The sequence below is a fragment of the Mastacembelus armatus genome, chromosome 16 (genome assembly GCF_900324485.2).
Source record: "Mastacembelus armatus chromosome 16, fMasArm1.2, whole genome shotgun sequence".
Lineage (NCBI taxonomy): Eukaryota > Metazoa > Chordata > Actinopteri > Synbranchiformes > Mastacembelidae > Mastacembelus > Mastacembelus armatus.
The window spans coordinates 1985020-2006416 of NC_046648.1; the positions used below are offsets into that span (position 1 = coordinate 1985020).

The 21397-nt window shown below is 42.2% G+C and overlaps 2 protein-coding genes across 4 annotated transcripts in view; both read left to right on the top strand.

Annotated features, from left to right (window-relative positions):
* Positions 1-796: 796 nt before the first annotated feature.
* Positions 797-7711, top strand: serinc2l (serine incorporator 2, like). The gene is made up of 11 exons (XM_026294212.2): positions 797-910; positions 1218-1309; positions 2177-2338; positions 2693-2880; positions 2986-3065; positions 3254-3391; positions 3496-3665; positions 4565-4655; positions 5340-5490; positions 5596-5805; positions 6122-7711. The coding sequence occupies exons 2-11, from the start codon at positions 1271-1273 to the stop codon at positions 6258-6260; spliced, it is 1368 nt and encodes a 455-aa protein (XP_026149997.1). The 5' UTR covers positions 797-910; positions 1218-1270; the 3' UTR covers positions 6261-7711.
* Positions 7712-11231: 3520 nt separating this feature from the next.
* The window catches only part of hivep3b (HIVEP zinc finger 3b), a 36089-nt gene continuing 25923 nt past the window's right edge, over positions 11232-21397 (top strand). For 2 of the 3 annotated variants that reach the window (XM_026293051.1, XM_026293050.1), the window contains exon 1: positions 11233-11513. The gene's annotated coding sequence lies outside the window, so the exon portion shown is untranslated. Of the gene's footprint in view, positions 11514-21397 lie in introns of all 3 variants that reach the window. The other variant, XM_026293052.1, reaches the window with a different exon arrangement.

The window sequence follows — 21397 nt, forward strand, 5'->3', positions numbered from 1 at the left end:
TAGCTAAAAATTAATTTGAAAGTTTCAAAGTGGGTACAGCATTTCTCCTTTGTAGGAGCATGTAGGGAATAAGCATCAGATGTAAATATTTTGCATGAGGCCTATGTATCAGTTCTACCCTAAGGACCATGTTCTAATTTTACTGCAAATTTATTATTGACTGTTTAACATGTTAAAATGTATAAATATAGATTATTAAAGCTACTTTATTTGATTAGCAATAATGTAAAATCCTGGTTAAATGCTGCCACCTAGTGATCGATAGAGGAATTGACCTGCCAAATATTTCAAAATGCACATAGAACTATTGTGTCTATAATCCACATAATGAGCAATTAAAAAAGAAATTATGTTATAGTTATCGGTTTTCGTATTGTAGTATTATTAAACAGCATAGCTTTGTTTAGCAATATTTTAGCAGACTTGAAATTCAGTTGGGCAAAAAGCTTTAGTGTAGGTGGACAGTGTCCCTTATGATATCATTAATTAAATATCCTGTAACCAAAGTGGAATACCAGAATCACAGAATCAAGAATGCCTTTAGGTTACTGTAAGGTCAGCGTTAATTTAAGTTTTAATTTAATTAATTATGCCTTTGTGGGGGTTATTTTCAACTATAAACTCAGTATGATGTAATGTACATTTTCTCCTTCAGTGTGTAGTGAAATGTCTTAGAATAGTATGCACTAAGTATTCCTCCTTGCTAGAAAATGTATTTTTTGGCACTGAAGAAATCCTTGTTGGTGGCCTGATATTGAAGGGACTATTAATAACCCAATCACTGTTGGCTCCTTACTGTGCTGGTAGCAGCACCAACAGCAGGGGCTTTGAAGAGGCTTCTGTCAGCACCTGACATGCAATCCATGTACCGTAAACAGGCAGGCACTCAGCTCCTGAGAGAGGACAGATGGTAGGTTTCAAAGTCCGCACATTTACTGCCTTGTTTTTCATTCTGCTATGTAGCCACTGTCAGAAATACTGCCACACCACAACTCAACAACACAAAAGATGTGGTATCTTTTTTCTTTAAAAAACAAAACAAAACAAAACATATTTTTCAGGTTGAAATAGTTTTCATTCGACTCAACAAAACCTCATGGTGGCCTCAGCAAACATATATTGTAGGTCTTTTATGTTGAAATGTGCAAATTGAGTTAATAGTGAAGAGCTTTATTTTGAAAATCCGCAGGTCAGCTTCCTTCTATTTGTGTTTACAGGAGGGCGACAGGCGGAAGCAAAGTGTCTTTAATTTCAGGATTTTAATGTGAAGATGGGGGCTTGTCTGGCCTTGTGCTCGTTAGCGAGCTGTGTAAGTACAGTGCCTGCAATATATGTGATTATTATTATTATTATTATATATCGAGTATTATCGTTAGCTATTTTAAAAACTGACAGTAGGCTTTTGTTTATCATGTCGTCCTAACGTTAGCATTAAAAATGCTGTTACGGTAAATGTGATAAACCAGGGTTAGCAAGAGTTAGCTAAGTCACAGTTCACGCAAATAAAACTTAATATATCTATTTAACGTTAAAATACTGGCTAGCCAGTTACTGTTACAACGCTAGAAATGTCCTGGAAGTTAGCTAACTAGTTAGCTTAGCAAGCCAGTGAATCACCATGAAAATAAACACGGGTCATTTGCGTTAATTCAAGTTGGGTTAGCGCAATTGACATTAAACGTAGTTAGACAGGTAGTTAAGTGTTTAACTTGTCCACCGATAACTAGGTTATAGTTATGTCGTTAGTTAACGCCGGGTGATGATAACGTCATATGCTACGGCTAATATGACATTAGTGTTAGCTTAAACCGCTATCAGTCGCTGCCAACAGCTCTGGGTTCAATAAGGTGGAGTCTCTTCTGTGTGAACTACATATTTTAATGTGGCTGCAGTAAAACCCAGAGCCTGGTAGATGATTATGGAAAACTGGGATAACCCTAGGTCCCTGTCGGGTTGTGTTTTATATGCAGTATTTGAATTGTACCTGCCTATTCACTTGGGTCCAGCCCTGGAAATTCAGTATCACTCCTTTAATAATTTACCACTCCATTATCACTAAAGGAACAAAACCTAGTTTCGATCATCGATCTGACAAAGGAGTTGCCTTCATTAATTTGCCTTTTATGTTCATACTTGATCTCTTGCTGTGTTTCTTCACCTCACTCCCACCATGCAGGCCTCCTGTCTGTGTGGCTCAGCACCATGCCTCCTGTGTGGCTGCTGCCCATCCTCCAACAACTCTACCATCACTCGGCTGATTTTCTCCTTCTTTTTGCTGCTGGGGACCCTGGTGTCTGTCATCATGATCCTTCCTGGGATGGAAACACAGCTCCGCAAAGTGAGTTCAGTTTTCTTAATGCATTTACATTACAGTGTATATGGGGGTTAATTTGCATTATAAGCATTAATTACGATTTCTTGAGCTATAGTTTTACATATGCTGTATGTAATTGACTAACAGCTGATTGAAAGCTGAAAATTGTTAACTTTAATAAGTCCTTTGGTTTTATTGGCTAAAATACGTTGCTAAATGGTGTTACTGCTGTTGCTTTACAGTTTAATATGTGCACTGAGAATTCTCAGTCCCACAGCTTCTAATATTGTCAAGTATTCTTAAATATTGTCTGGTAAATGCTTTCCAGAAATTTGTTTTAAGGATTTAATTTTTTTTGACTTGCTTTTGTTTTCACAGATCCCAGGATTTTGCCAAGGGGGGACTGCTATACCTGGTATTGAAAACAAGGTCAACTGTGATGTCATTGTGGGGTACAAGTCTGTGTACCGTATGTGCTTCGCCATGACTTGCTTCTTCTTTCTGTTCTCCGCCATCATGATCCGTGTCCGAAGCAGCAAAGACCCACGTGCAGCTATTCAAAACGGGTAAGTCCTTTTAATAAAGTGTGACATGGAACATATCGGGTCAGATATGGAGGCTGATTTGTCCTAATGATTTTTTTTTTTTTTGGTAACTATTTATTTTTCCAGCTTCTGGTTCTTTAAGTTTCTGATCCTTATTGGGATTACTGTGGGAGCCTTTTTCATCCCCGATGGAACATTTCATACTGGTATGAACATGTTCTGTTGAATTATAATAAACTTTACAATAAATATCAATATACTGTTTGTTTTTTGTTTGTTTTTAGCAGACATTGACTTGATTTATTACTGCTTCAGGCAATGAAGAAATATCCATTTTTGATCAAGAGTGTTAGGAAACTGTATCAGCCCTGTCTATTTCTTTTTCACTTTTCAGTGTGGTTTTACTTTGGTGTGGTGGGATCCTTTGTCTTCATTATCATCCAGCTTATTCTCCTCATTGACTTTGCCCACTCCTGGAACAAAGTATGGGTAGAAAATGCTGAAAATAGTGACAACAAATGCTGGTTTGCAGGTACAGTATGTTCTTAAATGTAGGCATTTCTTTCCATGTCAAAGTAATTGTTTTGTATTTTACTGGTGATCATTTATGTTATTGTTTGTTCATGTAAATTCCAGGCCTGCTGTCTTTCACCTTTCTCCATTACGCCCTGGCTATCACTGCTGTGGTGCTCTTTTACATTTATTACACACAGCCAGATGATTGCACAGAGCACAAGGTCTTCATCAGCCTCAACCTTATCTTCTGCATCATCGTCTCTGTTGTCTCCATCCTACCCAAGATACAGGTACAGTGTTATCCAGTCTTGCTATGTCCACACTCCTGCAGAAAAATGCTTTCCCTTTGGTGTTTACCAGGTGTTTTCTTAGGACAGTGTTTATTTGAAAAGGTGTCCCAGAGTAGGTAAATGTGGAGATGCCAGTTTTTGTTGTATTCCATGTAAGGAAAAAGGGTTTTCTAAAAGTTGAGTGCCACGTAGCAGAAAGAGGTCAATATTCTGTCATCTACAACTCTACTTGTGTTCAGATAGATGTGAATATACAACAGCACAGAAACCTTTTCCTGTTCTTGTGATGTCTTTGTGTTGCCAGTGAAATTTTATAAAAATGGTCTGGAGATACTTTTGCAAATGAAACCCTCTTTAGAGATGAACAGTTTATGTTTATGGCTCCTAGTGTAAACAGCCCTATTTTTCTCCTCTGAGAAAATGGTTTTAACAGCAAGAGTTGTTGTTTGATCAGAACAATGTACACTGAGTCCATTGTGTGCACCTGCCTAAAATTAATGCAGTCTAATACAACAGTCCTGAAAAAAATCCTTCCTTCATGAAGGTCGTAATGCTCACTTTTTATTGAAACTGTGAACATAGAAATGTGCTGATTCAGCTGTGTAATCTTTTTGGAGGATGTAGTTTGTGCTGCTGTGCTTTGTTATATTGATAGTTGTTTCTACTATTTAGCCTAGCCTCATAGATATACATGGGGTGTACAAAATAAAAGAAACACCAACCAGTGTAATGTACTAACATAGCAGCACAAACTGTATCCTCCAGTGATCGTCCAGTTGACTTAATAGTTCTCAAAGACACCGTATTCACGGCAGAATTGCTGTACTAGTTTGCATTAGTTTCACTTTGGTGTACATTTTCCATTACATTAAATTACTGTATGTGTGTGGTTTTTACAGGAAGCCCAGCCGTACTCGGGCCTGCTCCAGGCTTCGCTCATCTCCCTCTACACCATGTATGTCACTTGGTCTGCAATGACCAACAATCCAAGTAAGTCTCCTGTTGCTTTATTGAAAGTTGTGGCATCCTTCTGTAACTTGTGGTTGCATGCTCAGTTGTGTCCATATATATTTGTTCTTTTATATCTGCTGCAGCAAGTTGATCATGCTGGTGAGTTTTGCAAGACATACTAGAGGAACAAAGAGCTGTTTTTTTCCCCCTGATAATAAGCATAGCTTCCTTGTTTCAAGTTATGATGTGATGTGTTTATCTAAAGCGAATGGCAAACCTGTGGTAACTAGGGTTAGTGTTTGTTTCTTGGTGTGCTGTGCAAATATCTGTTGCCTTTCCTAGATATGTGCAACGACTGCTTATTTATTTTTAATTTTGGGCTGGTGAAAATATTAGCTACCGGCCGACATGGAACTGTTCAACATTTGTTTTCGGTGCAAGGGAGAGAAATGTACTAATAGTTTAAAAAAATACTGTTATTAATCTGTGAATATGGTTAAATGCATCTGTTACTGCTTTCTAACAGCATCTTGAGTTACTTTACGTATAGTTTTAAAAATTATATTCCTTTTACAGGAATTAAAATGATCAGAGATACATTTTATGTAAAGTGTACAAAGACTCAGAATATAATCCTTAATTTTTTCATAGATTATAGTGTATATTTTAAAATGTTTAATTGTGTGTGTGTGTGTGTGTGTGTGTGCACGCTTTATGTTTTAGACCGGAAGTGTAACCCCAGTCTCTTAAGTCTAGTGTCGAATGTCAGCACCTCTGAGCCATCTGCTGACAGTACTGCTGGACCAGTGCAGTGGTGGGATGCTCAGGGCATTGTTGGTTTGGTTATCTTTCTCTTCTGCACTCTATATGCCAGGTTGGTTTAGCACTACCAAAGCCACCACAAATTATATGTTTTATTTTATTCTGTCTTGTATTATTTGTATTTTTGTAACTGTTTTTCTTTTGGTTTCTTCCATAGCATCCGTTCGTCCAGTAATGCCCAGGTAAACAAGCTGATGCAGACTGAGGAGGGTGGAGGATTAGGTGGAGAGGGTGTAGTGGGACAGGATGGCATGCTCAGGGCTGTGGACAATGAGGAGGAGGGTGTGACTTACAGCTATTCCTTTTTCCACTTCCATCTCTGTCTGGCCTCACTTTACATCATGATGACTCTCACCAACTGGTACCAGTAAGTATCACTTGCCAACAGGTTTGATGATCTAAAATAAATATTAACAAATAATTGAGCAAGTCCTCTGTAGGCTAAAAATTCTTCAGCCTGGACTTCTTATTGCCCAGTCATTGTACAGCAATTTGACCACCAGAGGGCACATTACTTGACTTTATAGTTAACCCAGCTGGAATGTTTCCAAAATCATCTAATCCACCCTAGTGCCTTCATTAATGGTCCTTAGAAGAAAAATATGTGTAGATTACTTTCAGTGCACGTGTTATGTCAAGTTGGTTTTACTAAAATGGACTAATCCCTCTGTGTCCTCCCTTAGACCAGACACTACCACCCAGGCCATGCAGAGCAGCATGCCAGCTGTGTGGGTGAAGATGAGCTCCAGCTGGCTGGGCCTCGGGCTCTACCTCTGGACCCTCATTGCCCCTCTAATCTTCCCAGACAGAGATTTCAACTGAACTCGTCCTTCGTTTATTTTATATTTTTTAAGCTGAATTTGATCTTTTAATCTCTGTTTCCTTGCCTAGTGTGTTGGGCAGTATGAAGGGTACTATCATGGTTTTACTTCTCTCAGTATGTGTATTGAGTGTGATAATCACTACAGACATTTGAAAGTGTAGTTTTTAGCCTGGTTGTTAATGGTTTCAACTATAAGATGTAATTTTATTTGCCAGTGACTCACTGTAATAAGTGACTCTAACTTCTGTAGTGTGATAAGTTGCTTTATTTTGTTTTGCTAAATTATGGTTCCGTACTGACAGCAACAATGCACTTTCTTACCTCAGACATTTAATTTACAGATTCCCTCTGAAGGCCTGTGAGATCAGAGCTCTCTGATTGGCCAGGTCTGGAATCCCCTTGATTAGCTGGACTCTAACTACTGGGGGAACGAGGGCATGAGCCCCAGAGTGATGTGAGTGTGAGCACCAGATAAGAGTAATATGACACGCCCTACAGATCATAACAGGGCTTCCCTGTTGCTGCTAGGCTGTATGCAAATTCACGTCATTGCACCTTGAGCCAGAGAGTCCTCATAGACAACCAGTCTAATCTCAGCTCTTCCTCGCCTACTCCAACCTAAGGTACTTTATCTCTGGTGCTATGCCTTTCCATATCTGGCTGTGTTTGGCCTTGTACGACCACAGGCAACAATCTGTACCTGTATAGCAATCTGTTTGCAGCAAGGAGACATGCATTGACCCGTAACAGTCAGTATAATGCAGCGTGCAGCGGTAGGGCTTAGGAGGTGATAGCATGAACTCCACACTGCCTGTGCCCTCGAAATGCCATTATTTTCAGAATGTTGCAGATGGTGTTATTTCAAGAAAAGGGATTTTTAAATATGGCAGTGTACTAAATGATAACAAAACATTTCAGAAATGCTGTAAAATGGTATTACTTTAATAGTATATTGATGGTTATAATGGTGGTGCAGTAATTTTATGCATTATATAGTAGTTACCTCAGTATCAGTATGAATGGAATGGGTTAAATTATGATCATTATATTTTATACTTCTGAAAAAATGATTTTGGTACAATCCTGGAAATAATATTCTTTTTGTTGATCTCTTTTCAAAAGTTGCAACGCCCACACAAACCTATCAGATTTCCTGTTTCTGTGGCTGCATATGATTGTCAGTGGAGTTTTTCAGAGTGTTGTGACAAATTGAAAATTTAGTTTATGATTTTCCAGTGTTACATCATAACAGGTAATATTTCAAAACACTATTAAGTGCCTTTTAGTAGTCCTGTATGTCAAAAAGAATTTATCATGTGTGCATATTATGCCTGGCCTTACACATTGTGGTGAGTCGGTCATTGCATGTCATAAGGCATAGGCTTGTGACATGAATTAATGTTGCAATGAATGGCTGAACATTGTTTTTAATAAAGATGGAAAACCTTCACTTCGTCTTGCTGGAGCTTCAGTGGAGGCACTACAGTTGTCTGAGCAGAAATATCAAATAGATGAAAGTGTAGCATAACAACTGTACAAATACTTGAGAATGTGACAGAAGCCTCCCTTTCATGTTTGATGCTTCACCAGTGATATACTGAGGATTGTAATGTTTAGGGACCTTTAAGAGTCCTGTGGATGTTATTGATTGTGCTTAACATCTCCTTATCTGTAACGAGTCACCAGGGTGCTGCTAGTGTTGATAGCATGTCCTTTCCTTTCTGTACATCACCTTATAGGCTAAGTTCATGAGGTACCAGAGCTGGGGACCAAGGAAGAGCTGTTACACACTTCGCTCTTGACAAAACATTGTGCGGACATGATACCCCAAGACAAACAAACCATGCAACCGACGGATTATCTTGATACTAATATGAAGCAGTGAAGTTATATGACTTTTCCTTTAAAAAGACGCTGTAATATGTGGCAATACTTGCAGCCTCTACTGTTTATTACCTTCCTGCATAGCTGGCATAGGGGATATGTTGGTTTTGGCTGCTACAGTCACTCAATCCAGTTGTCAGTCTGCAACTGTTCAGGACATGCCACCATCTGTTGACTTCCACCCTCCCACAACACCACCCCTCACTCAGCCTATTCATGACAATGCAAAGTTGATGGATTGTCAGTTCAGTTTCCTTCACGTGTAGTAGAGGAAACAAAGACTTCCCCAACCCCGTGGGAAGGACAATGGTATGCTATCAGAAAAAAATCAAACAATTATGATACGAACAGTTAACTGAGGGGGGAAAAAAGCACCTTGAGGTGGCAGCGATGCAGATTTTATCAGAAGTTAGATATAAAATTCAAGCAGCAGAGGAGAATGCAGTCCCAGATATTAATGTCTGTGTGCTTTTCCATGTTCAACATATAAATGGACATTAATATAAAATCAATTTAAGATTTAGAGCTAAGATCACATAAGCAGAAAATATGTTTCAAAACAGTAGGATGATGCAACTGCTGCAGCAAGGACAGCATACTTAGACTGAGACTGAAAACTATTTTGTTGAGTATATGTGGTTCACATATGCAAACACATAGCAGGCTTAAAAGGCCCTGATACAAACTGCTGCAATAAACACAACACACTGTCACATTGCAAACATTCCACTTTTTGTGCTGAAACTCGAGTAATTGCTGCAGTGGACGTTTCATGAATGTTTTGCAGGGTAGCCAGTCAAAATATAATCTAAGATTTTTCTCTTTGAAGACCTGCCCTTGTAAACTTAGAACTTATTTCTTCATTTTTCTTCCAGTGATTGAGGCTTTTGTTATATAAAAGTACCAGACCAAGATTCATGAGACTGAAGAACTCTTTCCCCTACACTCTTCTTCCATTAGTCCTATCTGAAATTTAACAGCCTCTAAACACAGCCAACAGCATCTGAGAACAAATTAGCCAAGCGTCATAAATCGCACTTTTATTTCCCCTGTTATCGTCAGGTGTACAAATGTGAACTCGGGTTTTCTCCTAGGATAGATTTAAGACACTCTCCATCTTTGGCCATTGGCTGCAGTGTCATAAATCCCACCTTCATTTCCTCTGTTATAATCAGGTGCAATTTGTCGCTGTAATAAGAGATCAGAGGCTGTAATGTGCTGATTATGAACCACTTAGTACAGTTCTGCTGCAATGCTTGGGATTTTTAATTGCAGATTCACAGAAACAACGGTGATGACTTGCACTGTTATCCCTGACCTTAATCTTTACTTTCCTTTTCCCATATTAGCTTGGAAATGTCAGCGTTTAGCTGTATTTTGCATTATCTGCATTGAACATCGCTCTACCTCAAATTGATTTCAGTATTAATCATTACAATAAATGATCTGGTGCTGGTTTGGATATGTATCGTTTTGCGAGAGGATCGTGCTAACCTGATCACCTCTTTGACAGCATGACTGGAAATGCCTGTCTGAGGTGTAATTGGGTTTTAAGAGTGGGATCCAGGCCCATTAAATTATGCGCTGCATGCAGGGGAGCTAATTGAGTTTGGGCCCTGCTGGCATACTGCATGTGCACTGGAAACATTTACCCAACATTAAACCCCAATTAGGCTTTTCAAGATGGGAAACTTGTTGCCGGATGATGAGAAGCGACGGTGCAGATGCGGGCCAGACTCATCACTTAGTCTCTGTCCATAATGTACAACTGTCATCACAAACAGATGTGTATGTAATAAAGTAAACATTAGGCTGAACTTCCAGTCAACCTCTAGGATTTATCTTGATTTGTTTAATCACTTCCATTCTCTTACTCTGTGACCACAGTGCAACGCAGCCACTCTGTCCTAAGCTGGAAGTCAAAAAAAAAAAAAAAACTCTCAAAGTGTGTTTTTGTGTGTGTGTGAATGGCTCTGATGTGCGCATGCTCTCCCCCAGCTCAGAGGAGCAGCTAATGCAGTTACATAACAGTCAGTGCAACCGGCGTCTGCTGTGAGCCAAATGCCAGGCCAGTCTGGTTACATAAGCCTGTCGGAGTCATATTGTAGCAGCACTGAGCGCTCACACCACAGTGTGTCCTCACACTCCTGCTCCGTCTCTCACTTTCTCCCACTGTCTCTCCTTGCTGTGCCGTCCCTACCTTTCTCCCCCTCCCACTTTCCCTTTCCTATTTGTGGTGCTCTCAGCACCGGGAACAAAGAGAATGTGTGCTGAAGCCTGATGCACAGACAGCTCTGAAAATATGAGGCACATGAAGACAAAATATGCATTTCCATCAGATGTTTCTCCTCTTCCAGACACCATGAGACGTGTAGTTCAGTGTCCGGTTGTTGCAGGTTGTTTCATTGTCCTTATTGTGTCTTTGTTCCCCGGTGGGCTACCTCTGCATGAAGACAGTGATGTGAGTTGAGAAGATGAGGTGTGCTGCCAGCATCCACCACCTGTGAGCTCTCATGTCCCCCGGGGAAGCACTTGGTCTCCAGGGTACCGAGCCATGCAGCAGCCACAGCCAGGCTCTCTCAGTGACCTTAAGTCTTTCTGACTCTGTCCCTCAGGGTTGACAAAGCAGGCGAAGATGCAGCCACATCACTCAGATGTATGCAAAAATAAATAAATAAATAAGTAAAGGCTGCCACGTCCTCCAGGAGAAGGTAATTGATTTGTGGCCTAAGTTCCTGACCTCCATTATATCTCTCCTCTGTGGTGCTGGGTCAGCACATCACTTTAGGTGGACTATTCATTCTTGTGGTGTAGCAGGCAGGTGTGTGTGTGTGTGTGTGTGTGTGTGTGTATTCTAAATAAAATGTGAAGGTGCTTATACCAGGGGCCACATGATTACCCACACTCCTCCTCCAGACTCATATCCTCCTTCAGGCGACTGCATGAGGTTGCCTGGCTAATTAGGATTAATAGCAATAAACAGGAACTGCTCCTCGGAGCCAATCGCAGCCTCCGTGACCTCATGGTTATTCATGAGGCGGACTCGGAGCTCCAGCCCACTGGTGGAGGCTTAGAGGTGGGGGGGGGGGCGGCGCCCACCGGACCTGCCGTGCGGGGTGGTGCTGGAGCGGCGGAGTGTGTTTTGCGTAGGGCGAGATGTTGTTTTGTTGTGGCGATCAGCTGAATGTGGCATCGCTGTCCGGTCTGACACAGCAGTGGGAAGCACCCCGAGCCCCTTCGGCTCTCTCTCCACAGGAACACGGGCACCGAGAGCAGCTCGATCCGGCGCATCACAATCCAGGAAATGCGGACTTCTGGCTCTTTCGCCACGGGATAAATGGCTGCAGCACCCGTACTGTAGCCAGCTGGTAAATACCGACTGTCATATTATTGCCTGCTCATGACTTAGTTTAGGTTGGGTTGCAGCGGTTGTCACGGGGAGGAGGAGCGGTGTGCGGTGAAGTTGGGGGCAGAATCCCAGCCGTGTTTTCACTGTAAGTCAGTGCCATGAAGTTGAGGTGCCTCGTTATCTGTTAAAACAAAAACAAACAAACAAACAAACAAACGCAATGTGGTGAAAAGGCACGGCGGTGCTCAGCGCGCAGCCGAGCGCAGGAGCGGTCCGTTCGGTCCGAACTAGCGTTACGCGCAGCGCTGTGAGCAGAAGTAGCGGCGGGGGCGCTGCTCCTGCAGCCGACAGCATATGTTTCACCACGTACCTTCATTCAGCCCGTTTGTCCTAAACAACAAAGCAGCTGAAGGGAGCACCGGCACGGACCGACACACGCACGCTGCGCTCGCTGGTTCACGCTCAGGCCTGTGAACTTACTTGTAACGGCCTACACCTACACTTCCCACATTTTTAGAGGATGACATCATGCCTCTGTACTCGCTAGATGTGCTGTTATGGCACAGATGAGTTAACTTGACCAGAACAGCTTCGGTTTGATGCAGACAGTAAATTACTGCATGACAGCGCCCTGGGATGGACTGGGGACCTGTTCAGGGTGGACCCCTGCCTTCCACCCAAAGAGAGCTGGGATAGGCTCCAGCTGATCCCCGTGACCCTGGTTAGGAATAAGCGGGTATAGATGATGGATGGTTTCCATATATGCTGTTCTCCTATACGCTGAAGAACAGTATTGATTATTTACCTGTAGTTTCTGATAGTATTTTATTAATACTGCTGTTACTGCCTTGATCAGTCTATGTGCCTCTTTAGTTACTTGTCTCCTCTATCAGCCCTAACCTGTCTGCACTTTAATTGCTGCTTTATTCTAGTGAGCTCAGAAACAGTGAACATATTGACTGTGACATTAGATGAATGATTTGTAAAAATGAGAAAGCTGACAAAAGGCAAAGTCATTGCACCCTTTGCAGTTTGAATGCCAGCTCGGCAGGAAGTGAGTTAAAGTTGTCACTTGCGTTTCTCTGTGTAGAGGAAGACCACAGTGGTTGCACGGCTTCTAAAGGGGCCAGGTAGAACGTTGTTTTGTTTGTTGTTGTTTTTAATCAGCGGAGGCCTAGTAACTCACCTTTCAGTGGAGGTGAAGCATAAAAAAGCAACAATGCTGCAGTGTCATCCCCCAACTCTGGACCTGTGGTGTAACCTGGGGCACCAAAACACAGTGAAGTGTCAGATCATGTTGTGGAAGGAGACGAGTGGAGAGAGAGGCCATTTGAATCAGCACAAAGTGGCAGCCTTACACTGCTCCACTCTGGCCTGGATCAAGACCACTTGTGGTGCTGGCTGAAGAAAGGCACAGGCTCAGCAGTCACCCAGGGAGAGCGCAGCTCAATTTTCTTGCAAATTTCCAAGATTGTTAAACATCACGAAGCATTTGATCAGTGAAACAAATCTGGGCTTTAGGGATTACTGCCATATACGGTTCAAACATGGATGGGGATAAAAACTATGAGTCAGCCTCGCTTTGATGTTTTTATACCACTGAAACTTGTTAGAAATGCTAGAAGGTGGCTTGTTAGCAATAATTACTATGTTCCAAAGCTGGAAGTGAATATTATCTGTTTATCTGTACAACCTGTTTTTACTCCAGCTGATGCAAAAGTGAAACATAACTCTGCACATGTACTAACACTAATTACCAAAGGTCTCACTGAATTAGTGATGCAGGTTTGTGCGTGTGTGTGTGTGTGTGCGTGTGTGTGTGTGGCACAAACAGCACTCCAGATGGAAAAGGTTAGTTTTCTGCCAATTAACCCACCTTATGCGTTATATTCCAACTTCATGTTAACTTACACATTCACCTGGCATCCCGTCCCCACTACTTCGTCTCTCACACACACAGTCAGCCTTGCAGGTGGCAACATGTTGATTTAAATGCATGAAATGCCATCAGCAGTGAGAGGGTCAGATAGAGTTCCCGCTCAGACCTCCTACAAAAACAAGGTTTGATAACTACAGCGATGCCGGAGCAAAGGATCAGGGAGCAGCCTGCGGTTTTTTCACGAGTGAGAGTGACAGTTTTAGTGTTGTGATATTCGGAGGTGTTACATGGGCGGGCTGATTCCTGTAAAACTAGAAAAGGTGAAGAAGCCCGTTAGTTGGTAGTGTGTTCTGCTTCATGCATGACTATTTGCTCAACAGACTGTAGAAAGTATTAAATGGCACGTATGAGCATGTTTTGTTTTCTTTGGATGGCATTATCAGCAAGAAAAGCAAACACACACACACACACACACACACACACACAGTGACACACATCCAGGCTGTAAAGTCCTGGTGGCTGGTGGACACAACCTTTTCACGTCCCTGCTACTGGTCATTAATCCTGTTCCCTGAAGCACAAGAGAAGAATAGACCCACTGTAGTGTTGGGAGACCAGAGTGAACCAGGAACAAGACCTTGGATACACATTTACACACACACAACACAAAATGGAGGCCAGGAGTGCCAGTCTGCCAACTTCACAAATGTCCCACTAGCCCAATAACTTTACTAAATGTGTGCAATCATGTTGTAACATTTTCTGGATAGATGCTTTTTAAAGAGATCCTGTCTGTTATTTATAGTCTGCAGTCAGTGGTTGTAACTTTGCATCATTTGGGTCAGTGTGTGTGTGTGTGTGTGTGTGTGTGTCTGTTGGAGGGGATGGGTGGGTGGGTGGGTGGGTGGGGATTGTTGTCTATCTGTGTCTGGCCTGGACTCAACCTCTTGCCCAGGCCAGTTTATTGGCTGCCCCTCCAAATGGAGATAGAGTTTCTTTGTGTTCTCCAGGGAGCATAGTCTGTGGTGTGTGTGTGTATGTGTGTGTGTGTGTGTGTTAGCATGGTTGCCCACGTTATGTAATAGTATATGTGGACGATGCTGTGCATGTGCAGGTCGACAGGCAGCACAGTTGCTTATTCAAACACTCCCCTCATAAGAGTTAATCATTAGCCACTTGGGCACAGTTGGCGTTCAGGTGGAATGCCAGTGGAGTTTTTTTTGCTGTTGGCAAAGGCATTCCTCCTTCAAAATAGGCCACAGGTTTATTATTACTAACCTCTCACCAGATCGTAGTGTCGTTCTCACTAGATTTATGTTTTCTATTGTTCTCCTCTGCATATCATATAATCTTAGTGTTTTCTCTTTGTATCAACATTGAGGGCGTTTTCGTGCATGTGTTCTCGTTCCTCGGTGGCCTCGATTGTGTAAAAACGATCGCTGTATTGTGATTGTAAGCTTCTGTGCTGCTTTTACCACAGGTATGTCTGGAAACGGCTCAGCCAAAGTCTTGCTGGTGAGGTTTTTGTTTTACATGTGGGCTGCACATAGTACACTGTCTTATCAATTACTGGATATGCATATTTGAATGAGGGGATTAAACCCCACCCTCTGGAGGTCAGGCACAAAACTCTCTTGTTGCCTTGAAAGATTAGATGAATGCCTAGTGTGTGTATTGATCGGGGAGGCAGGCAAGGTATTATATGTCATGACTAGATATCCCTCCCTCTTCCAAATCACTTGCTTTATCTCTCATGGTCCCAAGATGGGCCTCGGACTCTGACCACACCCCTCAGCTCACGCTGCATCTGCACGGGTCGCAGTCTCCAGGTGTCGGCTCACCACGGTAACCTGTGGTGATTAACTAACACCTGAAGTGATATCTTGTGGTTTTTCTCTGCTTTGTGTGTCTTATTTACATTTTGAAGCTCCTCGTGGCCTGTGAGGACTATTTGTAAGTGTGTGAGGATTCAGTTCAGTTCAATTCAGTTCATTTGTATAGCGTCCAATCACAATACAACCATCTCCAGGCACTTTACAAAAAACAGCGGGTGAAGGAGATGAAGCTACTTTTTTAATGATGAACTTTCCTAATGATATATATATATATATAGTACGTGTATAGTATGTCCTGTTAGTGTCTTCCGTTGTCATTTATCTCTTTATTCCTCTCCTTTTGTTTCCTCTCCTCTTTTCTAATTTCTTCCGTGCTTGTGTTTTCTCTCCTCTCCTCTCATCTCCTGTCCTCCTTCTTCTTCTCTGGAGTCCTTTGTCTCGGTGTGTAAGGCGTCCCTGCAGGAACTGCGAGTGAGGATTGGAGGGGATTTCTGCTCTGTGGGAGGGTAAGAGGGCTTTGGGGGAAAATCCTTCCAGCCTTGCTGTGGATCTGCCGAGCAAATCAAGGCAGCAGGCAATGCTCCAGCACAATCCTCCCCAGCCATGTTGCTGTCACTGAAGCAGAGCAGTTGAAATAACCCCTGGACACCCTCCTTTAGCAGCATTCTTTAAATACCCTGTGAAATCTGTGGAACAGCAGTCGGTATAATCCAGATGTGCTTTGACTGTCTCGTGGCGCTGTCAGTCAACCTTGTACAGCCTTAAGGAACACTTTCTTACCTGGTGTGCCTTCATGCCATGAAGTGTGTCGGCTTGCAGGGACCTCTGGGGCTTGGTCTTTTTTATGTTTTGAGATCATGATCTGATCAGACGTAAAAACTGAAGTAAAAAGTTGGTCTGTATGTGTGCTGTGGGCCCCTCACATGCATTTGTTATTTACCGCAGAGTCCCTGTAGGCATGCTGTGCCCTGACATTGTCAGGTGAGGTCATATAAAGAACACCTCATTTTAGACGCTGTTAATTATGCAGGAGAGTGGTCGACTGCCATCACTTGGGAAGGTCATTTGCTCTTCACCCTGTTAAAGGGCACCAAACGCTACAGATTCTGGTCTGTGTATGTTTTGTCAGGGTAGAACTGTTCATTTTTGTTGTGGTTTTGTGACGCTACTGATGCTGTGCTGACATCCTGTTTGAGGTTAAAGCTACCTTTTAAAGGTCTCAGGTTCTGCAGTCGTCTTCCATTTGATGTCAGTTCACACTATGAATGAAGCGAATTTACACAAGATGTGTTTGCGAACACTGTGTGGGTATGTCTCTGCATGTTTATATATATATATATATATATATATATATATATATATATATATATATATATATTCTGTGTGTGTTTATGTGTGCAATGTTTTTGCTGATGTCTCCATATTTCAGTCCCAACGCGAGGGCGTCTATTTCATCTAATTGAAGGTCAATATTTGCATGAGCATTCCTAGCTTGGTTTAGACAGAACACAGGCTACCAGTGTACTTCAATAAAGTTAAAAGTGCCTGTCACAGAACTGCCAAATCGATCTCCCTACTCTACCTTTATACCTTTATGTGCCAAAGCGGTGGAATAGCCTGTAATTATTCTGCAAAGAATGGGAAAAATCTTTGTGGTTGTTAAATTTTGTTAAACTGATCTGAACTTTGCAAAGTTCACAGATTCTCTTGCTAAATGCTGCTGAGGAATGAGTCTGAGAAAGATTATGCACGTGGCTAATTAAATTCAGAGAGCATGGGATTTTCTCCATTGGATAGTAAATTGTAATTTTTATTATATAGGGAGGGACTTTGGAAGCAGTGACTGGAAGCATAATAGGAGGCACTACTCAGCTACTGTGGCTTATTGCAATGGTCCACATCTGTTGAGTCACATTCGTCATAGTCTGCATGTCACACTGAGTGTAGCTGAGACTGTAGTGTCACGGCAGATAAAAGACCTAGTTACGGGACCATAGCAGTGATTTTGCATGTTAGGTTATTTGCTGCAACCCTTTACATAAAATCTAACCTTTTTGCAAACCATGCTGCTATCTAGGCATCCACTGGTTTCCATTCACTTCTTTGACATATGAAGTTTATCAGCCGACCTTGGAAACAGGCTTAAGATGGGTCAGGAGGGAACAGAAATCAGTGTTTGCTTTGCAGAACTTTCGTCTGACCTCTTGTGTTGAATGAAACAATGAAATCTGAATACTTACTTTGTTATGCACATCATGACTAAACATAACTACTAAAACCTGCACACCTACATAGTCCTTTAAACTATGGGCTGGGACTAAAGCTTGGTTGCAATCCTACAGTACTACTGACGTTGTGTCAGCCTGAGGTTGTGTTTTGCTGACCTAACACGTGTTTGTTTATTTGGGTGTCTGTCTGTCTGTCTGTCTAATGAGTCTTGATGAGACAGGCTGCTCCTGGTGTTGAGTTCATGTAGCCGCTTCATGCCAAAAAAAAAAAAAAAAAAGCACGACAGTAGGTGAATCATCTTAGGCAGGATCACGCTCCACAATGCCCTGCAGCCTTAGTGAAGTAATCTCATGTCACACTGTCATGGTGTATTAACAGATGGTGGAGATGAATGGTCAGGTGATGGTGCTGCTCAACATGAATCACTCTGTTCGGGAAGTTGTGGAAGATGGGGAGGACAAAGCAGTTTAATATTGAAGTTCACTCACAAACTGTATTTTTCACATACAAACACACACACACACACACACACACACATCGTTTGTGCCATGCTTCCTTTGGAAACTTCTGCACCCCTGGAGAGGATCCTCCTCTCCCTCCTCTTGCCAAAGCAAAGCCCCAAAGCTGCTGACACAGACTCACCCGGTGTAATTGAGAAAATAAACAGACGATGAAAAAAAGTGTGTGCTGCTCATCACAGAGCCACATGTTTATCCTCTCCTGCTGGATGTTAAGGGCTATGTTTTCATCACCTCCTGCAGAGCAAGGATGAGATGGGATGCATTGTGGGTGAACCTGAGGAAAGGCACAGAACCAAGACAAACAGATGATGCTAACATGCAAAAGTCCTGTGTGTAATCCATTTTCTGGGCTCTGCATACTTACCCGGTGCAGGGTGATGGGCACTGCACCATATCGGCTGAAGACACATAACAATTAAGTCCAAATGAATTGAATATTATAAATTTTGCATGGCTGTCATAACCAAGACATAATCTTATACTGACAAAGCCAGGGGAGAGTATGTTATGGGGAAAAGGACAGAGGACATTGTCAAAACTGTTCCAAAGTTCGAAGTGTCCCAGCGTTTTGTGTCATGTATTCCTGCTGTCCTCACAGCAGTCCCAGTATTTGCACCCAGGTAGTCCCCCACCTCGCCCCCTTTTTCCCCAGCTTTGCACCGTCAGCACAGGCAGCAACCCCAGCTTAGTCTCTGCAGGCTTTTGAGTATTCATCAACAGTCTGCAGCTCTAATATGCTTAATGACACTGCACTTGTCGTTTGAGGACCCCCTCATTCCCTGTGTCAGCTGATTGGCAGGTTCACCAGGGCCAGTGATGAGTCTAGAGGGAATGTAGAATGAGGAATGTGGGGCACATGGTGCTTCATGGTGCACCTCTGGCTGAAGGCTGGATCTCATATTTCACTCTGACACCTGTGCTCGTAGAGGTACCAGGAGCTGCACAGCTGGTGTCTTGTGATCAGATGAGGAGGCAGAGGGTTCAACTCCCCCCAAGTTTTGTTCTCCATGTTCTTTAGGCCACCCCCAACCTCTCTCTCTCTCTCTGTCTCTGTCTCTCTGTCTCTCTCTATCAGTTGCACCTGAACCTCTGAGCTGTAGCAGCAGTATGTGGGTAGACTGAGAGACTGATTGGGATTCTTTGTGTGGACAGTAGCTGCAGCAGCAGGGCTGAGTTCCCACTCAATGCCTCTGAGTAGGGTGTCCATTACTGTGGGTGTGCCTAAATTACATAGAAGAGGGAGATGATCAGGAGAGACCCTAGTGAGAGTTTTGGCTTGGGAGAGAGTGGGGGGTATAGAGTGGGGAAATTATTTTGTCTCTGAGCAAAAGAGTGAGAGAAATGCAAAAACACTTTGTTTCAGGGCTTTAAAGAAATGAAGATCCCCTATGTGTGATTACATGATTTGCAAACTGTCTTTATGACAAGCAACATAATGAGATATGTGAATCTTGCATTAATTCTTTGAGCTATGAAAGTCTAATGTTTCTATGTCCGCCTGTGAGATGGATGGTCTCTGGCCTTGTGAGAGTGAGCTGTCCCTGTTGCTAGGACGGTAACTATCTGGTCGTAGTTGTGTTTTTGGTGGGTCAAGAGCTTAGAAGTTATGATCTGGATGTGGTTGTCGTCATTGACCAGGTTAGAGCCTTGCAAAGATGGAAAGAGGACGTGTTTTCTCCTGGGTGTTTTTTGCTCAGACATTTTCTGCTTTTGTTGCTGAAGTGCAGCTGCAAAACTCAGAAGCTGCAGTTTGCTTTGTGGAGAGTATCAGAGTTTCATCCCATCAATCTATGTAATGCACTGCTTATTGCTTTTCTTTGTAACTACAGTGTTATCAGATTATCCTCTGTTCAGTTTTTCAAGGCGAACAGTGTTTCATTGTATTCTGCTTCTCATCTGCCAAGTCTTTGCTACTTTAGTCTGTATGTCATCAATCAAGGCTGTGTAAAGATTTCCAAAACTCATATTCTTCTAAATCCAAACTGGGCCTTTGGTCTCAGGCTGATTTGTTGTCATTTGTTTATCTTTATCCTCTATTTAGTGTCAGCAGTTCAAAATCACTGCAGTGTAGTTTTGTCGACCCACCTCTTTGACCTGATATGAGCTATTTCCACTGGTCGGAGCCAGGGGATTGTCCATTTTGATTTTAAGTGAAACTTACTCTTGGATGCATTGCAGTGAAATTTGTTGCGGGTAGAATGTGATTTTCTTATTTTTCCTGCATATGTCAATTTGTTTGAGCTTGTCAGCTGCTTTGAATTATAACCTAATACCTGCCAAACTAAGCTGTACTTCGTGGAAAAGTGCTCATTAGTAAATATTAGCACACTAACAGGTTAGACAAAGATGGCGAACATGGCAAACAGTACCTGCTAAACATAAGTATGTTAACATTTTAACAGTCAGCATTGCAGCACGTTGACATTAGCGTTTAGCTCAGAAAACCGCTGTGCTGTCGTATTCAGTATCACGGCCACAGTAGACTAATAGTGTGAAAATATTATTTCGATTCTTTGTAATTTGCAGAGAGAAGGTTTATGTTGAAGTCTGAGTGATGCCACTCAGTTATTCCTTGTACAGCATACGGGTAATGACGTCTGTTCCAACCAAACGCCCGCTGAGTTTTGCCAGGCCACAATGTGGAAAGTAAAACCTGTGGGCTGGCAAGACCCTGTCTGCCATGACCTGCCTAATGTGGTTTTGCTCATGTTATTGTTTTTTCTGCATGTGTGTGTGCAGTGTGCATGTATACTGTATGTGTGTGTGCCTGATCATAAAATCCAGAGAGTGTTTTCACTGAAAGAGTCCTGATCCACACGTCCTCCTGTCCGTCACCGTCATCACAAACCTGAGCTGTGGAGCTTGTTCTTTACCTCCATCACTTTGTTGCTGTTCAACTGTATGTAACGTCACATTTAAGTTATTGGCTCTTAATAATTAATTACTAAAAAAATCACCACCTTGAATTTGCAGCTATGAGACTTTTTTTTTTTAGTGTAATGAGCCTTTTTTGTATTGAATAATTTAACTAGACTGAATATGTGGCTGCTGACCACAGAAAGTCAGCTGTCGATGTTGTTAACCACACATCACTAAGGTCTCTCCTATTGTTCAGCTCTCTAGGAAATGAATTAACTGTAGTGTTTGATATATTGGTTGTGTGTGAATGTACAGTCAGATTGTTTTAACAGTAGAGAGAGAATATAGGATGAATATGAGTCCTCAAAGTATAACTCCATATCTGCTTATTTACAGTACCCTAACACAGCCTATTATAAATTAAGCAAACTCCCCCCAGTTAACTATGACATTAAAGAAAAACAGGTAAACAGGCATTAATAACAGCTGCAACTAAAAACTAATTTATATACATATTTATATTTAAATTTTATTGTGTTTTGATTTTAGATACAGTACTGTACAAGAGTTTAAAGCACTT

Coding starts and splice junctions, on each gene's coding strand:
- serinc2l (XM_026294212.2), top strand. CDS start 1,271: ATGGGGGCTTGTCTGGCCTTGTGCTCGTTAGCGAGCTGT. Junction 2,881..2,985: donor CGTGCAGCTATTCAAAACGG/GTAAGTCCTTTT, acceptor TTATTTTTCCAG/CTTCTGGTTCTTTAAGTTTC. Junction 3,666..4,564: donor CCATCCTACCCAAGATACAG/GTACAGTGTTAT, acceptor TGGTTTTTACAG/GAAGCCCAGCCGTACTCGGG.